The sequence below is a fragment of the Capricornis sumatraensis genome, chromosome 6, assembly GCF_032405125.1.
Source record: "Capricornis sumatraensis isolate serow.1 chromosome 6, serow.2, whole genome shotgun sequence".
Classification (NCBI taxonomy): domain Eukaryota; kingdom Metazoa; phylum Chordata; class Mammalia; order Artiodactyla; family Bovidae; genus Capricornis; species Capricornis sumatraensis.
The window spans coordinates 60,134,497-60,157,558 of record NC_091074.1 but is presented as its reverse complement, the minus strand read 5'-3'; the positions used below and the strand labels follow the sequence as shown (position 1 = coordinate 60,157,558).

Here is a 23,062-nt window from a genome sequence, read left to right as displayed (position 1 = left end):
ACTGGGTCCTCAGCAACTATCAGTTTGTTTTGATTTGACATGAATATTCAAAACTCATCTGCATGGTTTTCACCAAGTAAGATGAACTACTTTATATTCTTACTTTCTATTTAAAAGCATAAAACTGAACTATTTCACCACTACAGGGAGGTCTGAAATAATCTAACCAATATGTCTAAACATGGGAGTGTCTACACATCTGAATTTGGTTTCTATGTCATGAAATTCATGTGAAGTCCATGAAAACATGCTTGATAAAATTGTATCTACAGGGTAATATTAATTTTCTGACCAGAAATTGATAAGAATTTTATTTTTGCAAGTTTAAAGATGAATGGTTACTTATTTTTCATTTAACTAAGTGCGAGACTTCATGCCTTGGATCTGGAGGGGTTACATTTATAATTTAGAAGGTTCTTGTTTTCAGGATGACTGAACATTTGTCAGGCATTGCCATACATTCATTTTTTAGAGTTCTTATCAGCTAGGTGAGTACCTTATCTGTGAGGTTCAGAAGTTCATGCCTTCATTCCCTCAAGGTCAGAAGTGCTGGGTTAGCTCTGAAGAGTAATGACAGGGACCTCAGAGTGTCTCCTTGGAGGAGGAAATGGCAATCCACTCCAGCATTTTTGCCTAGAGAATCCCATGGACAGAGGAGCCTGGTGGGCTATAGTCCATAGGGTCACAAAGGGTTGGACATGACTGAGTGACTAACTCTTTCATTTTCACCATGTGGAGACAAATATTATGTTGGAAATGAGGCTGTCAGCCTAATTCCAGGAACTTCATCTTAAGAAATTCTTCAGGTGATGCCTAGGGGAACACTTCCAAAGCCAACAGGATCTACACATCTCTTACAGTGTTTTCTTCCCATCTGTGTGTGGCTTTGGCACCAGGGTATATAACAAAGATGACTGTACATGGGAAAGTGAGAGCTTGCTTCTATTAATATCTGAATGTATACTGCTTGGGTTAGGTCCCTGTAGTAAGTATACGTATATTTGAGTTTGTGTGTGTGTGTTCAGTTCAGTTCAGTCACTCAGTCGTGTCCGACTCTTTGGGACCCCATGAATCACAGCACGCTAGGCCTCCCTGTCCATCACCAGCTCCTGGAGTTCACTCAGACTCACGTCCATCGAGTCAGTGATGCCATCCAGCCATCTCATCCTCGGTCGTCCTCTTCTTCTCCTGCCCCCAATCCGTCCCAGCATCAAAGTCTTTTCCAATAATCTATAATTACTAATGGTAATAGTATTACTATATTCTTTCAAAAGGAGATCTTACTACTTAAACTGAAATTGAAAGAAACTTTTTGTAAAGCCTAAGGGAAAGAAAAACAAATATTTTCTGTTTGACAGAATTTCAAAATGCTTTTTTCTGTAGAGATATTCTGGCCTGGTGTTTCTCTTTTTAGTTCTTCCTGACCTAGGTACCAATTTTACAGTTCCATATAGATGCTAATGACCCCATTTTTGCTACTGAACAATCTTCTTTCATTTTTATTTAAAGAAAGATTTCTGTGTTTGCAACACTTCAGGGGGCTGCTTCAAAGTCTTTGTTTTAATAACACAGGTTAACACAGTCATTTTGCTGTTGGAAGTAGTTGAACACTGTTATGCAAACATATGCTTGTCTTTAGTTCAAAAAGGGTTCTGAAAATGAGTTAGCAGAACTCTTGGCTCATTTCTGCATCCACAGGAGTCTGGGTCCCATACCTCCGATCTTGGCGTTGAAAGCAATGCCGACTGTACAGTGAGAGTTGTTTGCTGCGGCGGCCACTTCTCCAGCACAGCGGGTCCCGTGCCTGTAGGGAGAACACACACACACACTTTATTCTCCCAACCTCAGCAAGTCCTTGCCACCACTCAGACCTCAAAGTGGTGAAGAATGTGGTAAGCTGTGGGTGTTTCTGGAACTTCCTACCCATATGGCACTTAGTCTGTCCATAGCAAACTTTTAGCACTTAATTATATTCTATTTTGGGTTATATTTTTATACGCTTATTTTTTGATATTTTGCTTTCTCAATTAGAAAATCCCCTTGAAGGCTAAAATCAAATTGTATGTTTCTTTGTATTTTCTGAACTTTCAACATCCAACATGGTAACCACTAGCCACATAGGCTAATGGATACCTGAAATATGGCAAGTGTGACTGCATATTAATTTTAATTTTAGTTAAATTTAAAAACTAGTACTCAATTATTAGAAAACTCAAGAATGTGAATAAAAGAAGTACTTTGTAGACTGGAAATTTAGATACACATCAAGGATCTCCAATGAAAATTTATCATCTAAAATGGGACTGCTGTAAATACACACAGAATTTCAAAGACCTTGAGTGAAAAGACACCATAAAATAATGCATTAGCACTTATTTCATATCAATTACATGTCAAAATATCATACTCAATACAATATATTATCAAAACCTATTTCACCTGTTTGTTTTCACCTTTTTTCTTGCTTTTTGAAGATGTGACTGATAGTAAAGTACAAAATTTTTCTCAAAGATAGTCTGTTAATTTTTACCATGATAACAGTTCTTTGAGCACAAAAATCATTTAGCTGAAAGGACTTCTAAGATCTTATCCAAGGATTGCAAAGAAGTGTCAAGTGCCAAGGACAAGCTCTTTAAAAATGGTGGCCTAATAGAGTATGTGCTGAGAATAATCCTAAGGCATGGTTGAGCCTAGAGAAAGAAGGGGAAGACTGATGACTAATGCCTGCCCTGGGTGCAGGAAGCGGGTGACAACCATTGTGGTATAGTTCTATGATGATGAAATCCAAAGCTCACCTTCTTTCCTACATTTTGAGAAATGAGTTAAGGAGGCCCTGAGACACAAAGAGATCCGTCAAAAATAGCTCAACAGTGACTAAAACTCAGGACTCGAAATTCTGCTTTAGTACTATTTATTTTACAGTATATTCTACACTGTCATCACGGGATATAACTACTGTCTGTGCAACTATAAACAAGTTGCTGCTTACAACTGATAGGCACACATCAGTTTATACAAGAGATATACTGCTTTCACCACTTAGGAAATAGATGGGGAAACAGTGGAAACAGTGTCAGACTTTATTTTTTGGGGGCTCCAAAATCACTGCAGATGGTGATTGCAGCCATGAAATTAAAAGACGCTTACTCCTTGGAAGGAAAGTTATGACCAACCGAGATAGCACATTAAAAAGCAAAGATATTACTTTGCCAACAAAGGTCCATCTAGTCAAGGCTATGGTTTTCCCAGTGGTCATGTATGGATGTGAGAGTTGGACTGTGAAGAAAGCTGAGTGCCGAAGAATTGATGCTTTTGAACTGTGGTGCTGGAGAAGACTCCCTTGGACTGCAAGGAGATCCAACCAGTCCATCCTAAAGGAGATCAGTCCTGGGTGTTCATTGGAAGGACTGATGCTGAGGCTGAAACTCCAATACTTTGGCCACCTCATGCGAAGAGTTGACTCATTGATAAAGACCCTGATGCTGGGAGGGATTGGGGGCAGGAGGAGAAGGGGACGACAGAGGATGAGATGGCTGCATGGCATCACCAACTCGATGCACATGAGTTTGGGTGAACTCCAGGAGTTGGTGATGGACAGGGAGGCCTAGTGTGCTGAGGTCCATGGGGTCGCAAAGAGTTGGACACAACTGAGCAACTGAACTGAACTGAATGTCATCTATCTCCTTCTACATAAATATTAATCTATATATCATTTAAATGGTTACAATTATTCTTTACAATCTTTTAAATTTATATAAAATGGCATAAACATATCTACATATACCTATATATATATGTGTGTGTGTACATATACACACACATGCATCATAATTTTATTCCTAGAAATTTACCCATTTTTCGCTAGTATTAATAAAACATAAAAATAATAGCTTGTATATACATTTTAAATATCTTGGGATAAATTTCTAGAAGTGGAATTACTGCATCCATGAGTACAGAATATACTGTCATAATGTCAACAGAAGATGAAAGTAGTATAACTGAACCTCATAAAAATGGCAAGACTGATAAATATTACTACAAAATACCAAATTGTTATGCATGACAAAAAGAAAAAATAGGCCATAGGCCAAGCTGGATGACAAAAGGAAGAATGGAGAAAATATCTAGACAAATCTCTGCGTACATAAAGCCCTATATATGAGTTTTTCAATCTTTTTCATCCTTGCCAAACTGAGTTGAAAAATATTATCTCATCGCCACTTCCCTCTTTATCCCTTATGATTACATTTGTTGCTATGCATCTTTTCAAATATTTATTAGCTTTTTCTATGTCTTGCCTTGTGAATAACCTCTTCATGTTTTTGCCCAAATCACTCATTGCCTTTCCATCGTATCTGTTATAAATATGCTTCCAAATGTTTTATTTGGAACATGAAAATCTTGTTTATGGAATTTTTAGGTTGTCACACACAATATTTAATCTTGATATACTCATAATTATCTTGCCCCCTGATACTGGGTTATACCACTTTAATCATTAGAAAAAACAATCTCTTTTTAAAAAAATACTTCTTCTGGAACCCCCTCGCTAAACTACTAATTTTCCCCTGAGCATAGCAATTATTTACTATGATTTTTTATTAGCCTCTTGTTGCATATTATATCCTGGTGTAGGTTATTTTTATTCAAATGTCAAATTCCCTTTATGAGCTTACTCTTTTTATACTACATTGCATCTATTATTAATTAATACAAGTTCTACAGGAGCATAAGGACATCTGTTTTTAATTCTGCCCTGGTTTATTCTTAGGCCCATGGATTATTGAGAAGTATGATTTAAATTTTTTGAATGTTTGCAGCTGTTATATTTTTTATAATCAATAACTTCATTAACTTATGATAAAATAATTTTTATGAAGCAATCATTTGAATTTTGTGAGAACACAAAATGGTGAAGTATGTGATCAATTTTTATAAATGTTCTATGTGGTTGAAAAGATATATATTTTCCAATTATTCTAGATAAGTCCATCATGTCAAGCTTGTTCATTATTTTAAGGATTTGTTAATATTCTTTGTGGTTCTATCGATTTTTATTGCCTTTAGAATGGAACTATCAAATCTTTCTAGTGAAACAAATTGTTTATGAATGTAATAACAATTTATGTTTCTCAAATAAAATTATAGATATCTGGTTAGTATTTAAACTATAAACCACTTGATCCTTTTACTTTTAAATATTCTATTTATATTAGTTATACCTCATAAATATAATTTTTTTAAACCCTGGAAATCTTTGTTTTTGACTCAAGAGTTGGCCCATTTATATTATCTAAGTATTCATATACACATAATCATTTCTGTATTTTTCCCCTGTACTAGTTTGGATGTTATACATTCTATTATTTAGTGCTTATCCTAGATATTTGATCATGGATACCTAAGATCACAAAGTCACTGATACTTTTTTCAGCTTTTCCCAAACAGTACAGATGTCAGAATGTTTTAAGTCTGATTATCCAGCTCTTGATATGATGATCCTCCCATAATTATAGTTACATATTGGATTTATTTTTAACACTAGAAATCACCCACTACTGTTCTACTTTGAACAATCAATGTTTATTTAGATTTACATTTCTTGCTTTGTTTATTTTTGTAGCACTTATTTCCTTCTGGGACCACTGATTTCTTTCTGAAGAACATTCTATAAATGTACCCATCAGAGTGGCTTTTGATAGCCTCAGAAAATGACTTTTACTGCTCTTCTTAAAAACTAATTTCAGTGGGTATAGTTAAAATAGTAAGAACAGATACTACACTCGATCTTAGCCAAAAGGTAGAGAAGCATTTTTTCAATGGGTAGAGAATTCTAGACTAATAGCACTTCAAAGATGCCATTCCACCATTTTTTATCTTCCCTTGTTTCTGGTGAGAAGTCAGCCATCTGGCAATCTAATTCTCTGGATGCTTTTCAGATCTTTGCCTTTTCTATTCTGCAGGTTCATTAAGATATTGTATGTGTGGATTTTAAAAACCTCTTTCTTGGAATTCCTAAACCTGTAGTTTAACATTTAAATTTTCAGAAGTCTCAGCTAGTACCTTTATAAGCTAGTACCTTGATGTATGCCTTTATATCATTCTATGGTTCCATTCTAGAATTCCAATTAAGCACACATTAGACCTTTTCACATTTTTTAAATCTTTATCTCACCTTCAGGCTTCCCAAATACATTGCTCTCTTGGCTGTGTTCTCTGTAACTTGCTCAGTTCTATATTTCACTTATCCTGTCTTTAGCCATGACTAACCTGATACTTAATCCATTCATTGAATTATTCTTTTCAGATACTATACACTTTATTTTTGAAGTTCTTTTTTCAAATCCCCCTGGTTAATTTGGATAGTCAATTTTTCTTACAAATGCTTTTCAATATTTATTTGTTGATACAAATAAATTATATATAAATAATAATTCTAAGTAGGTGAATCTATTTCTACTATTTGCGTTTTTTACTGGCTTGTCTTTACGGCAGTGTTTACTCCATGCATTTAGTGAACTGTCCATTTAGAAGACTGTGCTGTTTAGGCTTTTATCTTTGTGAATTCTTTGAGGATGGTATGGAAAACTCATTTAAAACTCATTTAAATTCACTTCTAACACATGCCTTGGGCCACACCAACCAGGACCTGTTCCACCAAATTAAAAACGTGGGCCATACGAGTAATGCGGATTACAGGTGCAAATTCCACAAGAACTGTGAGTTATTCTCAAAAGCAGTTACTTATTTATCCCTTTGTCCCATGTATTAACCAGGGAGAGAAAGAGTCTCCTGCTATCTCTGGACTTTTAAAATTCAGTTCCAAGCTGGTTGGGATTGGTTAGTTACTCTGGAAAATGCCTGGTGTTGCCCACCTAGTTTGTAGATTTGAGGTTTCTCAGAGAAATACCCTAGCACTCCATAGCTCAACCATGCACTAAGAAGTTCTTTAATATTTTCCCATGAGTTTTAGATATACTGTGGGAGGAAAGATTTAATTGAATATCAGTTCTGCTGCTGCTGCTGCTAAGTCACTTCAGTCGTGTCCAACTCTGTGACACCCCGTAGACGGCAGCCCACCAGGCTCCCCTGTCCCTGGGATTCTCCAGGCAAGAACACTGGAGTGGGTTGCCATTTCCTTCTCCAATGCATGAAAGTGAAAAGTGAAAGTGAAGTCGCTCAGTCGTGTCCGACTCTTAGCGACCCCATGGACTGAAGCCCACCAGGCTCCTCCACCCATGGGATTTTTCAGGCAAGAGTAATGCAGTGGGGTGCCATTGCCTTCTCCGAATATCTGTTCTACCATATCACTAAAAAAATAGAAGTAACTTGGTTCTGTATTTCTAAAAGCCCTGTACATATTATGTGCATTATTCATGTACAGTGAATGTTTGTAAGTGAAGAACACAGTGAGTATTTTCCTTATAAAAACATTTCTTCTGTACAAGGCTCTACATCATGATATGTGGACTACTTTGAGGAGACAGGCAAGTTATACTCTACTGCTGACACATATATTTTAAATATCAGTTAAATCATATATTTCAGCATACTGTAATTGAGGGTCCAAATTGCAGCTCAACTACATTTAAACAGCCCACTCTTCAGATGACAATGATCATTATTCCAAGTAAAGTACTAGTCATCTTTTTTATTTTTATATCTTAGTTAGACTCTGTTTTGACATGGATTTTAAATAGATCATAGAACAATGGATATATCATCATGACCTATTCAAGTATGTGATCATGACTCAATTTCTTCCTTCTCCCAAAAAACAAAGGGTGGTCAACAAAAAGTATATTCATGATGTCAGTAAATATGAAAGCCACAAAACAAACAAAACTATTTTTCAGATGTAGTTTTCTTCAGACATGACTGAGTGTGATCATTTAAAGTATTTTTAGCATAAGAAGAAAGACTTAGTAGATTTTAGTCTAGAAAACAATATACTCATTAGATTAAGCTTGGACGCACATGTACCTAAAAAAAATTTTACTATCCAAGTCCCATACAATGTTCTTTGGAAAGATAATGAGTCACCTGTTTAACTTTATTACATATGTTCACAATATTACTAAGAAACATATTTTCTGAGACCTATAAAAGATGACCCAATTATGTAAATTATAAGGATATATAATTCAAGGACTTAAGTTGAATAACATCTAAAATAAAGTACATGCAGAGAAACTAGGAATTAAAAATGCATCAGTTCTCTGAATCCCTTAAGGATGTTGTTATGTCTGCCCTAGTAAGTGTAAAATGTTGTGTTATGTAACATTATGTATTATGGAATCTTTGCTTGAATAAACGATTTTGGCTCTTAAGGAGCATCTTGATTTAAAAATCACATCTGTCTTTGTCCTTTCCCTTTTTCTTACTCAGAAATATAAGTTTTCTCATCTGCTACATTACATATTCCCAACAAGAAACCACTGTAATTATAGGTCTCAAGAAGTTTTACCTTGGCTATCTGATTGAAAAGATGGAAAATCAGATCAGAGAGTGCCTGTTAAGTCATTTCTCTAATATTGTGAGCTCATACAAGTGAAGTGAGGCTAGAACATAAATTTGTGGGGTCCATTACATCTTGCTACATAGTAGTACTGTCTTCACTTTCGTTTGCTTTCTCCTGCTCTAGACACACTGCCTTATAAACTTTTTTTAAATTTCATATGCGTTAGTAGGGATGGAAACATTAATTCATTTGAGATTTACCATGAATCTGAAGGTAAGATGTGAACAAGCTCAGCAATGAATCACAAACATCAGGACACATGCATGAGGTCTCCGGTTTGTGATCACTACATTGCTTGAAATTATACTTGTATGGAATCAAGCAATGGCAAGTTGGAGAAAGACTACTTTCTATGTCTTTTCTTTCTTAGAACAAATATCTTCGGCTGTTCATGGATTCTGTCTCCAGGCTCCTGCCCCCACTGTTTCTAGTCCCTTTGACATCTGATGTGTCCATTCACCTTGGCATGTTTTGATTTTGTTTAAATCTGAGCAAAAACCTTCCATCTGAGCTTACTTCAAAGCCCCCTTAGAAAGGGACAGGAGAGTAAGAATAGTGATATGTTTGAGGTATTCTCCAATATATCATGCAGGGCCTTTCTTTGTGACTTGCTTGTGTAGCTCTTGATAATATTACCACTTTGTTTATATCACCCTCTCCACTTCTCAAAGTATTTTAACCTCATCTGGTTCTCACTTCAACTCTGCAAAGTAAGCAAAACAGACACTACTTCTCTTATTGCAAGAAATGTAGTCAATCATATAGTGATTAGTAGGTATAAACTGTGATGGGGCAATGACTAGATCTGGGTCTCCTGGGCATAGATAAATTAATGTTTTTTACTCTTGCAGCAAGACTCACAGGGGCCCATATTCCTAAGCCTTTGAATGATGGCCAAGATTTCTGGACTTCCTTGCCACTACCCTGCTTATTCTGTGAGGTAGAGGCAACTACTTCCTCATTAGTAGTGATGACAGCATATTTGACAATACATTTTATAGAATCTCCAAACTAAATTATTCATCTTGAGTTATAAGGAGCAAATGCTGGGAATCTTAAAAATGCAAACTTCAGAAGAATGGGAAATAGCTGAAAATAGGTTTTCAGTCTATCTATCTCCAGCAAAAAGCTTAAGGAACATGTTGGCAGCAGGGAGGTGGGGGGGAGGGGGGAAAGGGTAAATGAACATTTTTAGGGATGAAAAAAGCCACAAGTCAAATTTCTGATGATTCATTTTTGTGAAATTATTAAGATAATAGTTTCTGATGTGATGACAGTTAAACATAGTTGCTGGGGCTTCCATAATACTAAATTTTTTTAATATACTAGGAAGAAATTCAAGAAAATGCATTCACAATAATTGCTATGGATTGAATGTTTTTGTCCATTCTATCCCAAGCCACATATGGAAACCCTAATCCCAGTGTGATGATATTTGGAGATGCGGCCTTGTGGAGACAACTAGGTGATGTACGGTAGTCTCACGATGGAAAGAGTGCCTGTATAGGAAAAGACACAAGAGCGCTGACTTCTCTCCCTCTGCCATGGAAGAAGGCAGCCATCTACAAGCCAAAAGCCAAATCTGCCAGCACCTCAATATCAGACTTCTCAGCCTCCAGAACTGTGAAAAATCAATGTTTGTTGTCTAAGCCACCCAGCCTACTCTGTTAGAGTAGCCTGAATTAAGACAGTGAAGGGCACATAAGATATGATTGTATTCACAGGCCTTTTGATAGCCTAATATGCAAAGAAATTTAAACATGAACTTAAATTATGACAGTTTTTATACCTAGCAACACACATTATGAATCCTCCTTTTGGCTGTCAGGAGTAATATATACAATATTTGAAGAGATTAATAAAAGCATTCATCAATTGCTCCAAAGCCTAATAGATACATTGCAGGCAAGGAAAGAAAATGAAAAAATACAGTATTAGAGCATTATGTAGTAACAGAATACTACTAAGAATTAGCATCAGAAATATAATATGCAAATGACTAATAAGTATTTAAAAAAGGGTACAGAGTATTTCTCATGGATGGTTAAAATTACTGTCAATATGACACATATACACATGAATACACCTAAATACTTGGAAAATATGAATAATGTGTGTAAATTGCATTAATGTAATTTTCCTGGCTTTGATATTTTGCTATAATTACACATGTTGCTACCACTGGGGAATTTAGGTGAAGGATATGGGGGATCTCTACTATTTTTTAAACTCACTGTGAGTTTATAATTACTTTACAGTTTAAAAATCATTGTAGGTTTGAAGAATTTGTACAGTTATTATAATATTGATTGTAATCCAAGAAGATTTCAGTCAGGACCTAAAATACTGAAAATAAATAAATCTCAAGTGGTCAAACTGTTTTAGAATTTTTTTCTCACCTCTGCCATTTTCTTTCCTCCTTAACTTCCCCAGCCTAGGAAAACTACTTATTCATTGATAAATAAATTCACTGTTAAACATACTAGCTCACATTTAAAGGAAAGAATAAATAGCTTGGTTTATTAGAAAACCTAGTTCTTTACCTCACTTCTGTTGCTCTCCCAACTATAATGTTGTATGGAATGATGAAGTACAATAAAACCCACAGCAGGTTAACTCACACACACTTCTATAACAGATAACCCTATTGTATAGCAAAGGGAACTATATTCAGTATTTTGTGATCATCTATAAGGGGAAAGAATTTGCAACACAGACACACTACATGGAGTAAAAACTTGTTTGTGTATATATATATATGTGGGCTTTTCTGGCAGCTCAGACTGTAAAGAATCTGCTTGCAATGCAGGAGACACAGGTTTGACCCTGGGTCAGGAGGATCTCCTTGAGAAGAGAATGGCTGCTCATTCCAGCATTCTTGCCTGGAGAATTCCATGACAGAAAAGCCTGGTGGGCTACAGTCCATGGGGTTACAAAGAGTTGAATACGACTCAGGGACCAACACTACATATGTATGTATATATGTGTGTGTGTGTGTGCGTGTGTCACTTTGCTGTATACCTGAAACTAACATAACATTGTAAATCAACCATTGTCTGTTTGTTGTTTAGTTAGTAAGCCATGTTTGACTTTTTTGTGATCCCATGGACTGTAGCCTGCCAGGCTCCCCATCCATGGGATTTCCCAGGCAAGAATACTGGAGTGAGTTGCCATTTCCTTTTCTAGGGAATCTTCCCGGCCCAGGGATCAAACCCACATCTCCCACTTGGTAGGCAGAATCTTTACCACTGAGCCACCTGGGAAGTCCAAAAACAATAATACTTCAATTTTTTAAGAAAGCCTACAGTAGGCATTTTTATACGTTTTTATATATAGTGGCTGACCAAAAGGTAGGCTTTTCATCAGCTTACCTCTCTTCCTACCCTTATCTTATACATCAACGACAATGTCAAAGCACTGGGTATGAGAGATACCTTTGATGAAATTCATTAATCATGATGATTAAATTAGGCCCTTTTACTTGGCTCCCTGGTTGATATTATAAATTTACCCCATCATGCTTTTCAACTCTTTTTTGCTTTATTGATTACTATTTTGATTTACTAATTTCTACATGTTACTTGAGCTTATTTCTATGAATTCACATTGCCATGCTTGTCTATGCTACTGCTAAGCCATTTCAGTTGTGTCCAACTCTGTGCGACCCCATAGCCGGCAGCCTACCAGGCGCCCCCGTCCCTGGGATTTTCCAGGCAAGAGTACTGGAGTGGGGTGCCATCGCCTTCTCCGATGCCTGTCTACATCCCCTAGTAATTCTGTGACGCTATTCCTTCCCCACTGCATCTATTAAGAGCCCACCACCCTGCTCTTCCAGCTCCTTAAGCTCTTATCAGAGGGTTCTGTTCGGTCTCTGAAAATTACACAAACTAGTTTTTACTCCCTATAGTCAAAGCTTTGGAAACAGTCTGATAGCATTTTTCACCACAAATGGGGGCCTGAGATATTATCTCCCTTACCTTTTGACTACAAGTATTCAGAAATTAGTCATTCCTGTTGATTCTCTTTAGATGTGTTTTTAGTGAGCTGAGAGTCAAGTGTCTTCTCTTTAAAGTTCATAAATATGGATCTGGAGGCTCCAACTCGTCCCTGGAGCTGGAGGGACAACATGATGCCCATCTTTTCTACTGGACATCTGTCTGCTTTACTAGGATAATTACTACCTACAATTCCAGCACAGGGAAATGTGAAGTTTCTTTTTAGGTAAGCAATGAACTCTGTCAGGAATGCTATTTTATTTTTATTTTTTTGAAAATTATTAAAGTACTGACCAAGAATTCTTTTAGTTAACAATATTACTCCCTCCCAGCTTTTCCTTCCTCTTTCCTTCCATTTGTCCCTTCTCCCTTTCTCAAGTCCAGACAATCTACATCCTATGTCCCAGACATCTTCTTAACAAGGGCATATAGAGTTGAAGCATCCAAAGCTATGGCACTCACAGTCTTGGTGGGGAAAAGTCTGAGTAAAGGATTAACAAAAGATTTTCTCCTTATCTATGGAAAAATTACTTTAAGATTCTAGCTCTATTTCCCTTGGTATCTGAAGAAGGTGGAATGTCAGCTACCAAACAACACCCTTTATGGTTAAAAACAAAACAAAATACTGAACTTTAACTAGTGAGTGACCACAACTGGGAGGTCTGTGACCAGAACAAGAAACACATGGTGAGGAGTCATGGCTTTGGGCTTCTGAGAGAGGACTCTGGAAACTGAATGTGACCTTCCCTGTGTGGCCCTGCAAGCTCTGTTCATAGGCAACTGCAAGAAATACTGTTCCTAAGAGCACGAGGCTTCTAGGGCAAAGGGACTCTGACACTTTTCTTTCTAGCACACCAGCAGTGTCACTTGGGTGTCACTTGGGTCATGGTGGGGGGACAGGGGAAGAGTAAAAAATAGTCCTGGAGCTGGTGAGCACTCCTCCTGAAGAAATAAAGCTGATACTGCCTTACTAAAACGTTATATTTCTATCCATCTAATTACCACTTGTGGCCTAAAGAGTCCTGGGATTTCAACTAACCAATGAACGAAGATCACTGACAGGGGTGCTGTAAAATGTATGCAAATAAGTACCAAGTATTGAGGTACACACTAATCAAGGTTTATGTATAAGGTGTTACAGAAATTTCGGCTCCAAGAGTTCTGACTTCAGGTTGGTGTTTATGAAAATGCTTGGTATGCAGCCTAAACAACTGTCTCTTCCTTACACCTGAAATGACTTTTCCTATAATTCTGCATCCTCATAATTATAAGAAAATTTCATAATTAGAACTCATGAAAGCATGAAATATGAAGAATATACTGAGTGTGTATACCAGGAGACTGGAAAAAGATCTATAAAGATAATGAAAGAAATAATGACCTGTATCAAATTATAATTTTGATTTTTCTGGTCTATTTCTTTCCATACATACTTCTCTTCTACAAATGTATACTGAAAACCACTCCATATAAACATTTCTAAAGTAGAAAAAATAAGAGACCATGATGCTAGAAGGTACCTTAAACAGAGAATATTTCAGTTTTACCCATGGTCTTGTATATAGGTAAATTCTCATTTTATAAATATTATAATGACCTAGTTAAGTGTGTGTAATGAGACAACTCTGATGTCCTGGTTCATAATTAATTAACTTTTCTGTGTCATTCATTCAGCAAATATTTATTGAGTACCTAATACATCCTAAGGAATGTACTAGTCACTAAGGATTCAAATAGTGGGAAAAATAGCCATGATATAATGTATTTTCAATGAATTCTGTTGGCTTAGAAATCCTGAATAATAGGTAGTAATTCACAAGTCTCTGTTCACTTAGCAGTAAACTGTTTAACATTCTCCTTCTATTTGCTTTTGCTAAAATATCCAGGTAAAGATACCATTCAGTGGTACATTCAGTGGTACATACATCATGAAATAGGCTAAAAATATTTGTTTTGCTCAAAATCTATTAACAATTGACTGATGGAGAAATGTGATCTTATAAATATTTGACCTCAATTTGCTTGAAACTGCTTCAATATCATGAATGAACTGTCAAAACACTTTTAAAGATGTGCGTTGTACTTTGCAGGGAATAATAATCTAAAATAGTTGACTATTATAGATTTGTTTGCAATACAGTAGGTAAACCATGGCCCCAAGATCCAAGGAGCTGGGTGGCACTTAGTCCCAGGGTCCCTCTGAACTTGAGAAAGAGGTCCTAAAGTATATATAAGTAACTCAAACACCTTCTATTCACTGGGTGATCATCACTTCACCTCAGCTCTGTCAAGCACCTGCCAGCCCTTCTGTTTATTGACAGCTATTCTTGGTTCTCTCTGAAGAGTCCATCAGAATCATTTCCTTACATATTGGAAGGTTCTCAACATTATGGAGGTATGAAACCAACAATTAAGGAATGCCTCCCTCCAAAACATATAATTTATCATAATTCCTCATTATCAGTTCAGCATTTTAGCACAGAAATAATATTTCATTTAGAAACAACATAAGGAATGGGTCTTTATTATGATAGTATTTGCATGAGTTTATGAGCAGGGGTTGGCAAACATTTTCTGTAATGGGTCAAATAGTAAATCTCTCAGGCTTTATAGGGCCACATACAGTCTCTGTCACATATCCTTTTTTTTTTCTTTAACCCTTTGAAAATGTAAAAAATATTCTTAGCTGGAAAATTAACAGATTTACCTACATTGTACAGTTTGATAAATTTCTGGCTTCTAGGTATGCAGGGTAAATACAGCCATAGTCATTTATGTCTTTTTGGTAACCAAAAACACATGCTTCTATGTTTTCTACCTCCCCTTCCTATGATTTGATACTAACACTGAATATGTTTTAATGTAAATTCATCAGCTCAGTAGCTATTATGTATCATTCAAATCCAATGGTTAATTTCCATTTGAAAGAATGCTTAATGTAATTTGCAGTTTAGAGATCAAATCAACAAACGGCAAGTTTCACTTATTTATTATTAGATAATCTCACCTAAATTCTCATAAATTTAATTTAATTTGATTTCTTTGATAATCTTGCACTGCATGTACTTTTATCCCTCTTAGAGGGAAGGAAATGGAGATTGCTATGGGCTAAGTGACTTCACCAAGGTAATCCAGCCAGTTTACTGCAAAAGAACTTGAACCCAGATCTCCTGACATCAAGTCCTAGTGTTTCCACAACAGCAAATGCATAATCAATTTATGGAAAAACATGTATCTATCTTCAGGCACACACACACTCAGCAGAGCCAATAAAGTCACGATGACTTGAGACTTTCTGAGAGGAATGCTCACAAGTACACGTTTGAAGCTATTTGGATCACTGCCACAGGTTCTTTTTAAACTGGGTATCATAATGATTAGGATTCCTAACCAAGCAAGTAAAAATGATATTCACGAATGATCCTACCTCTAATAAAATCACTGAGGACTCAAGCAGCCCCACCCTTTTCAGTGCTGCTGCTGCTACTGCTGCTAAGTTGCTTCAGTCGTGTCTGACTCTGTGTGACCCCATAGACAGCAGCCCTAGAAACTTTTTATCTCTGCGTAAATATAAAATGCAAACAATACAAGGCAAATCAAGCAAACAACTGCCTAATGAACTTGCAAAAGACACAGGATTTCATACAATCAATGAAAATAATATTCAAGAATAGCTTTAATCACTCTGAAAGCTTTTGTTGAAAGAGGATCCAGAAGAGCGAGATTTAGTGAAAATGGAACAAGGCTGGCGACGTGACAGTGGCTTTAAATGAGAATGATTTGTCAATAAAATGATTCCAAATGGCCCTTGGAAAAAACGATAAAGATTTTTATAAACTGAGTCTGTTTATTACTCTACTAAAATTCAAATTTCATAATATTACATAAAAACTACAACTTTAAACATGATTCATTTTTGTTTGATGTAAGAATGGCTATAGCTGCCTGTTCTGTTAGATAATAAACTACAGGCATTTCATCATTTTAGTTTTATTGTTTAAAATAAAACACCATTTGTATCGTTCATTACAAGACTCTGGCCCCAATTTAAGGAGATTCATTTTTAACATTTGCTCCTCCCAACACCCATTTATTTCAGAATTGAGTCCCTCATGCACAGCTTCTCCAAACCAGGATAGATTAAGTAAGAGAATAAGGAACTTGCTCTCCTCTCTTGAGAGTGCAGAAGCAGTCACAGAGTTTGAGTCACTGCCATGTTCAGAATTGGCTTGTTATCTTGACCTTCACTGTGTATTCTATGCAAGTCCCTTTCCATAGCCTAAGTGCTTTTTTCTTGTCACTGGAATGCACAAGCTGTTTACACCAAAACAATCATAAGAAGGCTACTCCCCCATGAATACAATGTGATAATAGAAAATGTCAGGCCCTAAATCGCATGATCAACAACAGTAAGATTTCCCTTGAAGTAGTCATGCCGTTTAAGTTTGGGGTGAGGTTCTTATTTCCTTAGTTCACACATTACTTGCTTTGACTTAGGTGTGAGACCACACTGACGGACACAGGGAAGGTCTGTGGCTGGATGTCATTATGTCTGGTTTTCTTTATTAAAGTTAGACACTGCGACACTCTTTACGTCCCACAAGAAGTGAGTTCATAGAACTCCACTGGGTGACATTTAAGAACTTCTTGGTCTAGTATCTAAACATCTTAGAATATAAAAGAAAACAGTATGTGTTAATGCTACTACTAGGTTCTTTTCTAGCATTCAGATCTATTCAACTCTTTAGACTCAAAAAGAAAAAAAAAAAAGAAAACAACTGTGTTGAGAAAGATATTTGGGGTTAAAGCATTTATTTATAGTATTCTTCATTATCTTCCCTACAGAATAGTTCTAGAAAATGTAGTGGCTGGAGGTGACAATCTCAGAAATAGGAAATCTTTGCGTCAAAATTAACAAACATTCTCTCAAGAGTAATCATTTTCTAACTTGCCCCCATCTACTCCCTTTTTCAACAGATTTTTTTTTCCCTTTCAAGTCTCAGGTCATTGAAATCACTCAACTGTCTCTTTCCAACATTTCTGACAACATTTTTCTGTTCAGTGACCATCACTGGGACAGCAGGTGGACAACCAGGAAGGCAATCACAAGCCAATTAAATCTCAATGAGGTAAGGAACTTTGTGAAGGGTGGAAAAGAGATTTAAACAGATTAGTCAGAAGAGGCACTCTTGGACGAAGTATGTGTTCGATAACCATCAGTCAATAGCTCAGACAATCATAAAACTGTGTCCTTTTCAAAGAGAGAAAAGCAAAATGACTTGGCAAACATTTTCTATTCCTCTCTCTCTCTGCCACTTTAAAATGGAAGAATTCTGGATCCTTGCTGTTAACCAAATGGCATTTACAGCTCTCAGTTGGCATGGGGCAGCTGAGAATCTAAAACGAGGAATGCTTATTCCATTTCCATTTCCATGGAAACCAGTCACCAACTGGTGAAAACAAGGTAGATCAAATTTTTGAACAAGAATGTTGAAATAATCACTGTTTTAAAACTTTTCTCTTGCCTTGGATGGAGAGCATATTGTAATCTCAGGAATACACCGAGATGCGTGTTCACCACTGTTCTGTCATAATTCTTTTCATAATCACAGTAATGATTGTATTCATAGGAGTTTTTTGGGTCATTCTTTGAAGGAAAGATTGCTGTAAATCCAATAAATAAATCATATAATAAAATGCAAAATTAAATGATCTTTTAAGGGTTTTTAAAAAAAATCAAGATAAACTTATAGCAATTAAGTAAACCTAAGAATGCCTTTCAAAATTTATGATCATGTTCCTCTTCTTCTATGTCCTCTTAGCAAATGCATGAGGCAAGAAATGTGGTAATTTCCATAGAATGGCTTGACTCTGATCAGTTTTCTTGAACAGATTCAGAAGGGATATTCAATCTTTTACTGACACTCGACTATGAAAATCTGACTTTGAAAAGACTCTTGAAACAACCAGTTGTTAGAGTGTAGATGAACTCCTTAAGCTCTGGGATCCATTTAGTTTTTCCAAGAGAATTTCAGACTTGCACCCTTTTCCGGTCCCACTAAAATCCACATACCACTCCCACTGTTTCCACTTTTAGAATATAAACATTCCAAACTGGGTAGAAGTGATTTCCCCTGGAGAAATAGGAGGAAAAGTGTCAATGATTCATTTCATTCACAGCTACATTACTAAGTGTTCCTGATGATAAAACCTCTAAAGCAGCGATAATACCCTGCATTATCACATGGGCCAGTAGGGCCTATAGAATCCTGAACATTAAGAATGCTTTATCTAATTCTCACAGAAAAATTCAAGGAGCTATTTTTGTCTCCATTTTATATATGAGACAATTAAGTCCCCCACTGGCAAAAAGATTCGTCCCAAGTTATTCCTGTAACCATCTAGTGTGTCTCCCCATGTCAGACTTTTCATTCACGGTCACTCTGCTTAGACACCATTCCCTAATTCCAGCTTGTATTCCTGGTTCAAAAGCATCACCATGTCTTAATTCCTAATCTCTAGATTAATTCCAATCTTCTCATATCAGTAAAAGATAAACATAATTGGAAATGTCTGACCTCAATCATTATTATTTTTTGATTATGAAGAACTCATGTATGATTATTATTTTTAATTTTTCAGCTAAATGCTAAATCTGAAGCTATTCCTTAAGTTGGTCCAATTATTTCTGATTTGCTTCTTTCCAAGGTATGCTAAATATTTAAGCAGTTTGACCATAATTTTTCATATCAACATTGTAGTTAATAAATGAGAACACAATAAGAAGAGAGATATTTAAGTGTAATGAGATGGAAAGATAGATTTTCACTAGATTTCAAATCTCTAAAGGAATTGTCTCAAAAGTTCCATTAATCAGTAATAAATGTGCATGGTCTATTTTTACCATTTCATACTAAAATTATTCTGTGAAAACAATTTTTTAGGCTTATACTACTTGATTTACCTCCCTGTTTAAAGAAAAGCCAGCACATAATATCTGAAAGAAAAAAAAATAAATAAAAGTTTAATTAATTTATAATTTTTCTGATGGCTAAGAATTAATGATCAATTGATATTAATGAACATGGCTCCACATAACTTGCAATATTTTCTTTCCATGTAAATTTTACTCTGCTATTCAGAGTTGAAATGAAGCTCCTTAATTTTAATCTAAGGAAAATACTAACAAGTATGCATATAAAGGGAAGATCTCCTCCTGTTACTGAAACTGTTAGTTATTTATAGTCACTTAAGGTAGGAGAAGATTGAGGGCAGGAGGAGAAGGGGATGACACAGGATGAGATGGTTGGATGGCATCACTGACTCAATGGACATGAGTTTGAGCAAACTGCAGGAGATAGTGAAAGACAGGAAAACCTGGCATGCGTGGGGTCAATGGGATCACAAAGAGTTGGACAGGACTTAGCAGCTGAACAATAAATACAAATAGAAACAAAAATGGCTGTTAGGGCAATTTACTCAATAACTTGGAATATTAGATTAAGGGCAAATTAAAATAAATTTAAATCTTTTATTTCTGGCACTGGTTTTAAATTCTTCACCACATTTCATGGTCTTTTTTCCTCCCCTGGTTTTCTCAGGAAAAAAAAGGGGCAATGATCTTGCCACAGAGCAGAGATATAGGGAAACTCAGCTTTCAATTGTGTTAAATTAGTAATAATTATAATGCATATCAAGATTACACCTTATAGTTAATAACTACAAAGCACAGCAGAATGATAATCACTTATTGCATGTCTATTATTCACCAGTGTCCAACACAAATGAAGCATGCTATTTTCAGAGAGCTGTAAAAAAAATTAGTTAAAATTGGAGTATAATGCAATATAAGTTAAAAATAGAGGACACATTATGAATTCTTTGCATATATCTAGAGTTTGGACTTGGTCACAAAGGGCTTGAAGAAAGAGTAAAAACATGTTCAGATTTGTAATTTAGATAAGAGGCTCTAGGAAAAATAAGAAATTTATGACTTCTCTTAACAAAAGAGAATAAAAAACAAAATGGGTAAACAGGAAGATGCTTTTTATTTCAAACCTTGCAAGGAGCTCACTAATACCAAGGCACTTCCAGCCACCACACAGTCTCTTTGTAATGATTATTCCCTCTCATCAGTCATTTTTCAAGACTCAGGTCAAACGCCACAGCTCCAGGAGACTTCACTATAATGTCTACCTACCTCCAGTGACAGCTCTTCTAAACCTTATTCCTCTGGTCTGTAGCACTGGTTTACAATGGTTTATTTGGTTCTGTATAAATAGAACGCTTTATTTCAAATCTGATTTTAGGAGGAATGTTGTTGTTTAATTGCTAAGTTGTCTCCCACTCTTTTGCCACTTCATGGACTGCAGCTCATCAGGTTCCTCTGTCCATGGGATTTCCCAGGCAAGAATACTGGAGTGGCTTGTCATTTCCTTCTCCAGGGGAGATCGAACCTGTGTCTCCTGCATTGGCAGGTAGATTCTTTACGACTGAGACACCAGGGAAGCCCTTTAGGAGTAAAACTACCAGTAAAATAGATTTTAATGAGGTTTTTAAAAAGGAAAGTGGTTTAGTTGAGGAAGAAGGAACTATACCCATTCCACACAGCCTCCTGATTGACAGAGAGCCTATTAAGATTGATCAACAGACTCCAGGCTTCCATGAAACACAAGAAACAAAATGTCTCCAAATTGCATCTTGCCTAATGGCTTGTTTTTACTGTATCAGTTTAGTAACCGATCACTGTATTAGTTAAATGGTGGATTAAATCTTAAATTTCTACATACTTTTAAGTATATCACTAGTTTGATTTTTAAGTGCTATTCTCCTAGTAAGTTTTCAGAAGGTCTTTTCTGAATGAAACTATATGTCATAATATAAGCACTAGATTCTCAAAAATAACTCCAATTATTGCCATGAACTAAAAGTGTTCATTATTTATCAACACTGTATTCAAAAATAGCACCTAGTATCATGTTCCAAATTAAAGTGCATGATGTGATACAAACAGCACAAATTTGGAAGATTCACTTTCATAAGCTATGTGAACCTGTCTTGAATTTTATTTTCCTCACCTGGAAAAACAGGGACACCAGTGTTACTTCATTTCAGTTTCTTTGCTGCAACTGAGTTAAGCAGAAAAGCAGTTTGTTCAAAAGCCACTGTGAAGCTGAGAATCAGAATGGTTGGGAACATAGAATTAACAAGATGGAGGCGAAGGATCAAGAAAAACACCTGGCTGTTCTATGAGGAAAGACCTGCTGGGAGAAAGAGAGGCTGTAGAGAAAGAACACGAGCAAGTGAAGGAGGGCTTACCTGGCCTTTTCTTTCGCCAGCTTGCACATGTGCTACTGACCTTTAGCATCTAGACTACATGGCCTCTGACCAAGACTAGAGCAGGGGGGGATGAGCAAGTCCCTACTGAATCTGGCAATTCTAGCCACTCACTATACTGGAGAGCAGTCTTGGCTCTCCATCAAGATTCAAAAGACAGAACATTCCTTACACATAAAAAACAACGCAGACACTGGGGGCCCCAAAGACTACCTACTACCTATCTGATATGAATTTTTACAAGTCAAATGAGAGTATATGTAAAAATGCTTTGTGAACTGTAAAGTTCTAAATAAATTATTATCCTTGGTAGATGTGCCACTGTATTTGAGAAGATGAAATCTGAAATGTCTTGGAAGGACTAATGCCAGGTGAGGGAATCAGAAAATCTGCTCTTTTTTCTTATCTCTCTTCGAAAACATATACTGACCCTGATGAACTCTATTTAGACTTTGCTGAGTTTATAGCCCAAGGGAAAAACAGCCAAGGTTTCTTTACAGGACAAAGTTGTTCCCCGCTCCCCCACCTAAATCATGTACCAAGCTCATCAAAGCTACAGAACTGTTCACAGGAAAACCAAATAAGCAGGTTGTATATAATGGGTTTCAAAAATTATCATAATTACATAGCCATTAATTTTCAGGTATGAACAACATGTAGTGTTTGTCCATGTATCAGCACAGGTATGCTTTTGGAGGGTATGGCTCAAAATATCCTCTCAGTGTATAAAAGGATTATTCAATTTTATTTAGCAACTTATCTAACAGTTACTTGGGTCTCCCTCCTCCATTCACATTGTCCTGGCTTACTACAAATACATGTGTGGGTAATCTATGTGTATGATATTCATGAAGATTACAGAAGCTTCTGCATTTAAAAACATGTGAATTTAAGATGAGTACCATTGTTAACAAAGTCTATTTTCTGAGCATCAGAAAAAACATTTCCCTAATAAGAAACAAGGAAAAACATTAACAGATATGAAGTTGTTGTGGGTATTTTGTTTCAACCAGGATGAATTAAGCAAGGGCTAGTAGACCTTTCAGTTGAAATAAGTTTTACAATGGAGATTCTAACAGAAGCTCATAGAAACATTATTAGAAAATTGGATGATAATAAATGGCATCAACTGATATAAAAACAGTACATACGATCATAAAATCTAAACACATATCCATATAACTTGTAATGGCATACCTGAATAACT

The 23,062-nt window shown here is 36.1% G+C and overlaps 1 protein-coding gene and 1 pseudogene across 3 annotated transcripts in view; both read right to left on the bottom strand.

Annotated features, from left to right (window-relative positions):
• Positions 1-23,062, bottom strand: part of PCSK5 (proprotein convertase subtilisin/kexin type 5) — a 500,900-nt gene that overhangs the window by 319,276 nt on the left and 158,562 nt on the right. For all 3 annotated transcript variants that reach the window (XM_068974738.1, XM_068974739.1, XM_068974741.1), the window contains exon 6: positions 1,716-1,804. In XM_068974738.1, coding sequence (XP_068830839.1) covers positions 1,716-1,804 — 89 coding nt within the window. The remainder of the gene's footprint in view (positions 1-1,715; positions 1,805-23,062) is intronic.
• Positions 5,691-5,816, bottom strand: LOC138081590 (U2 spliceosomal RNA; annotated as a pseudogene).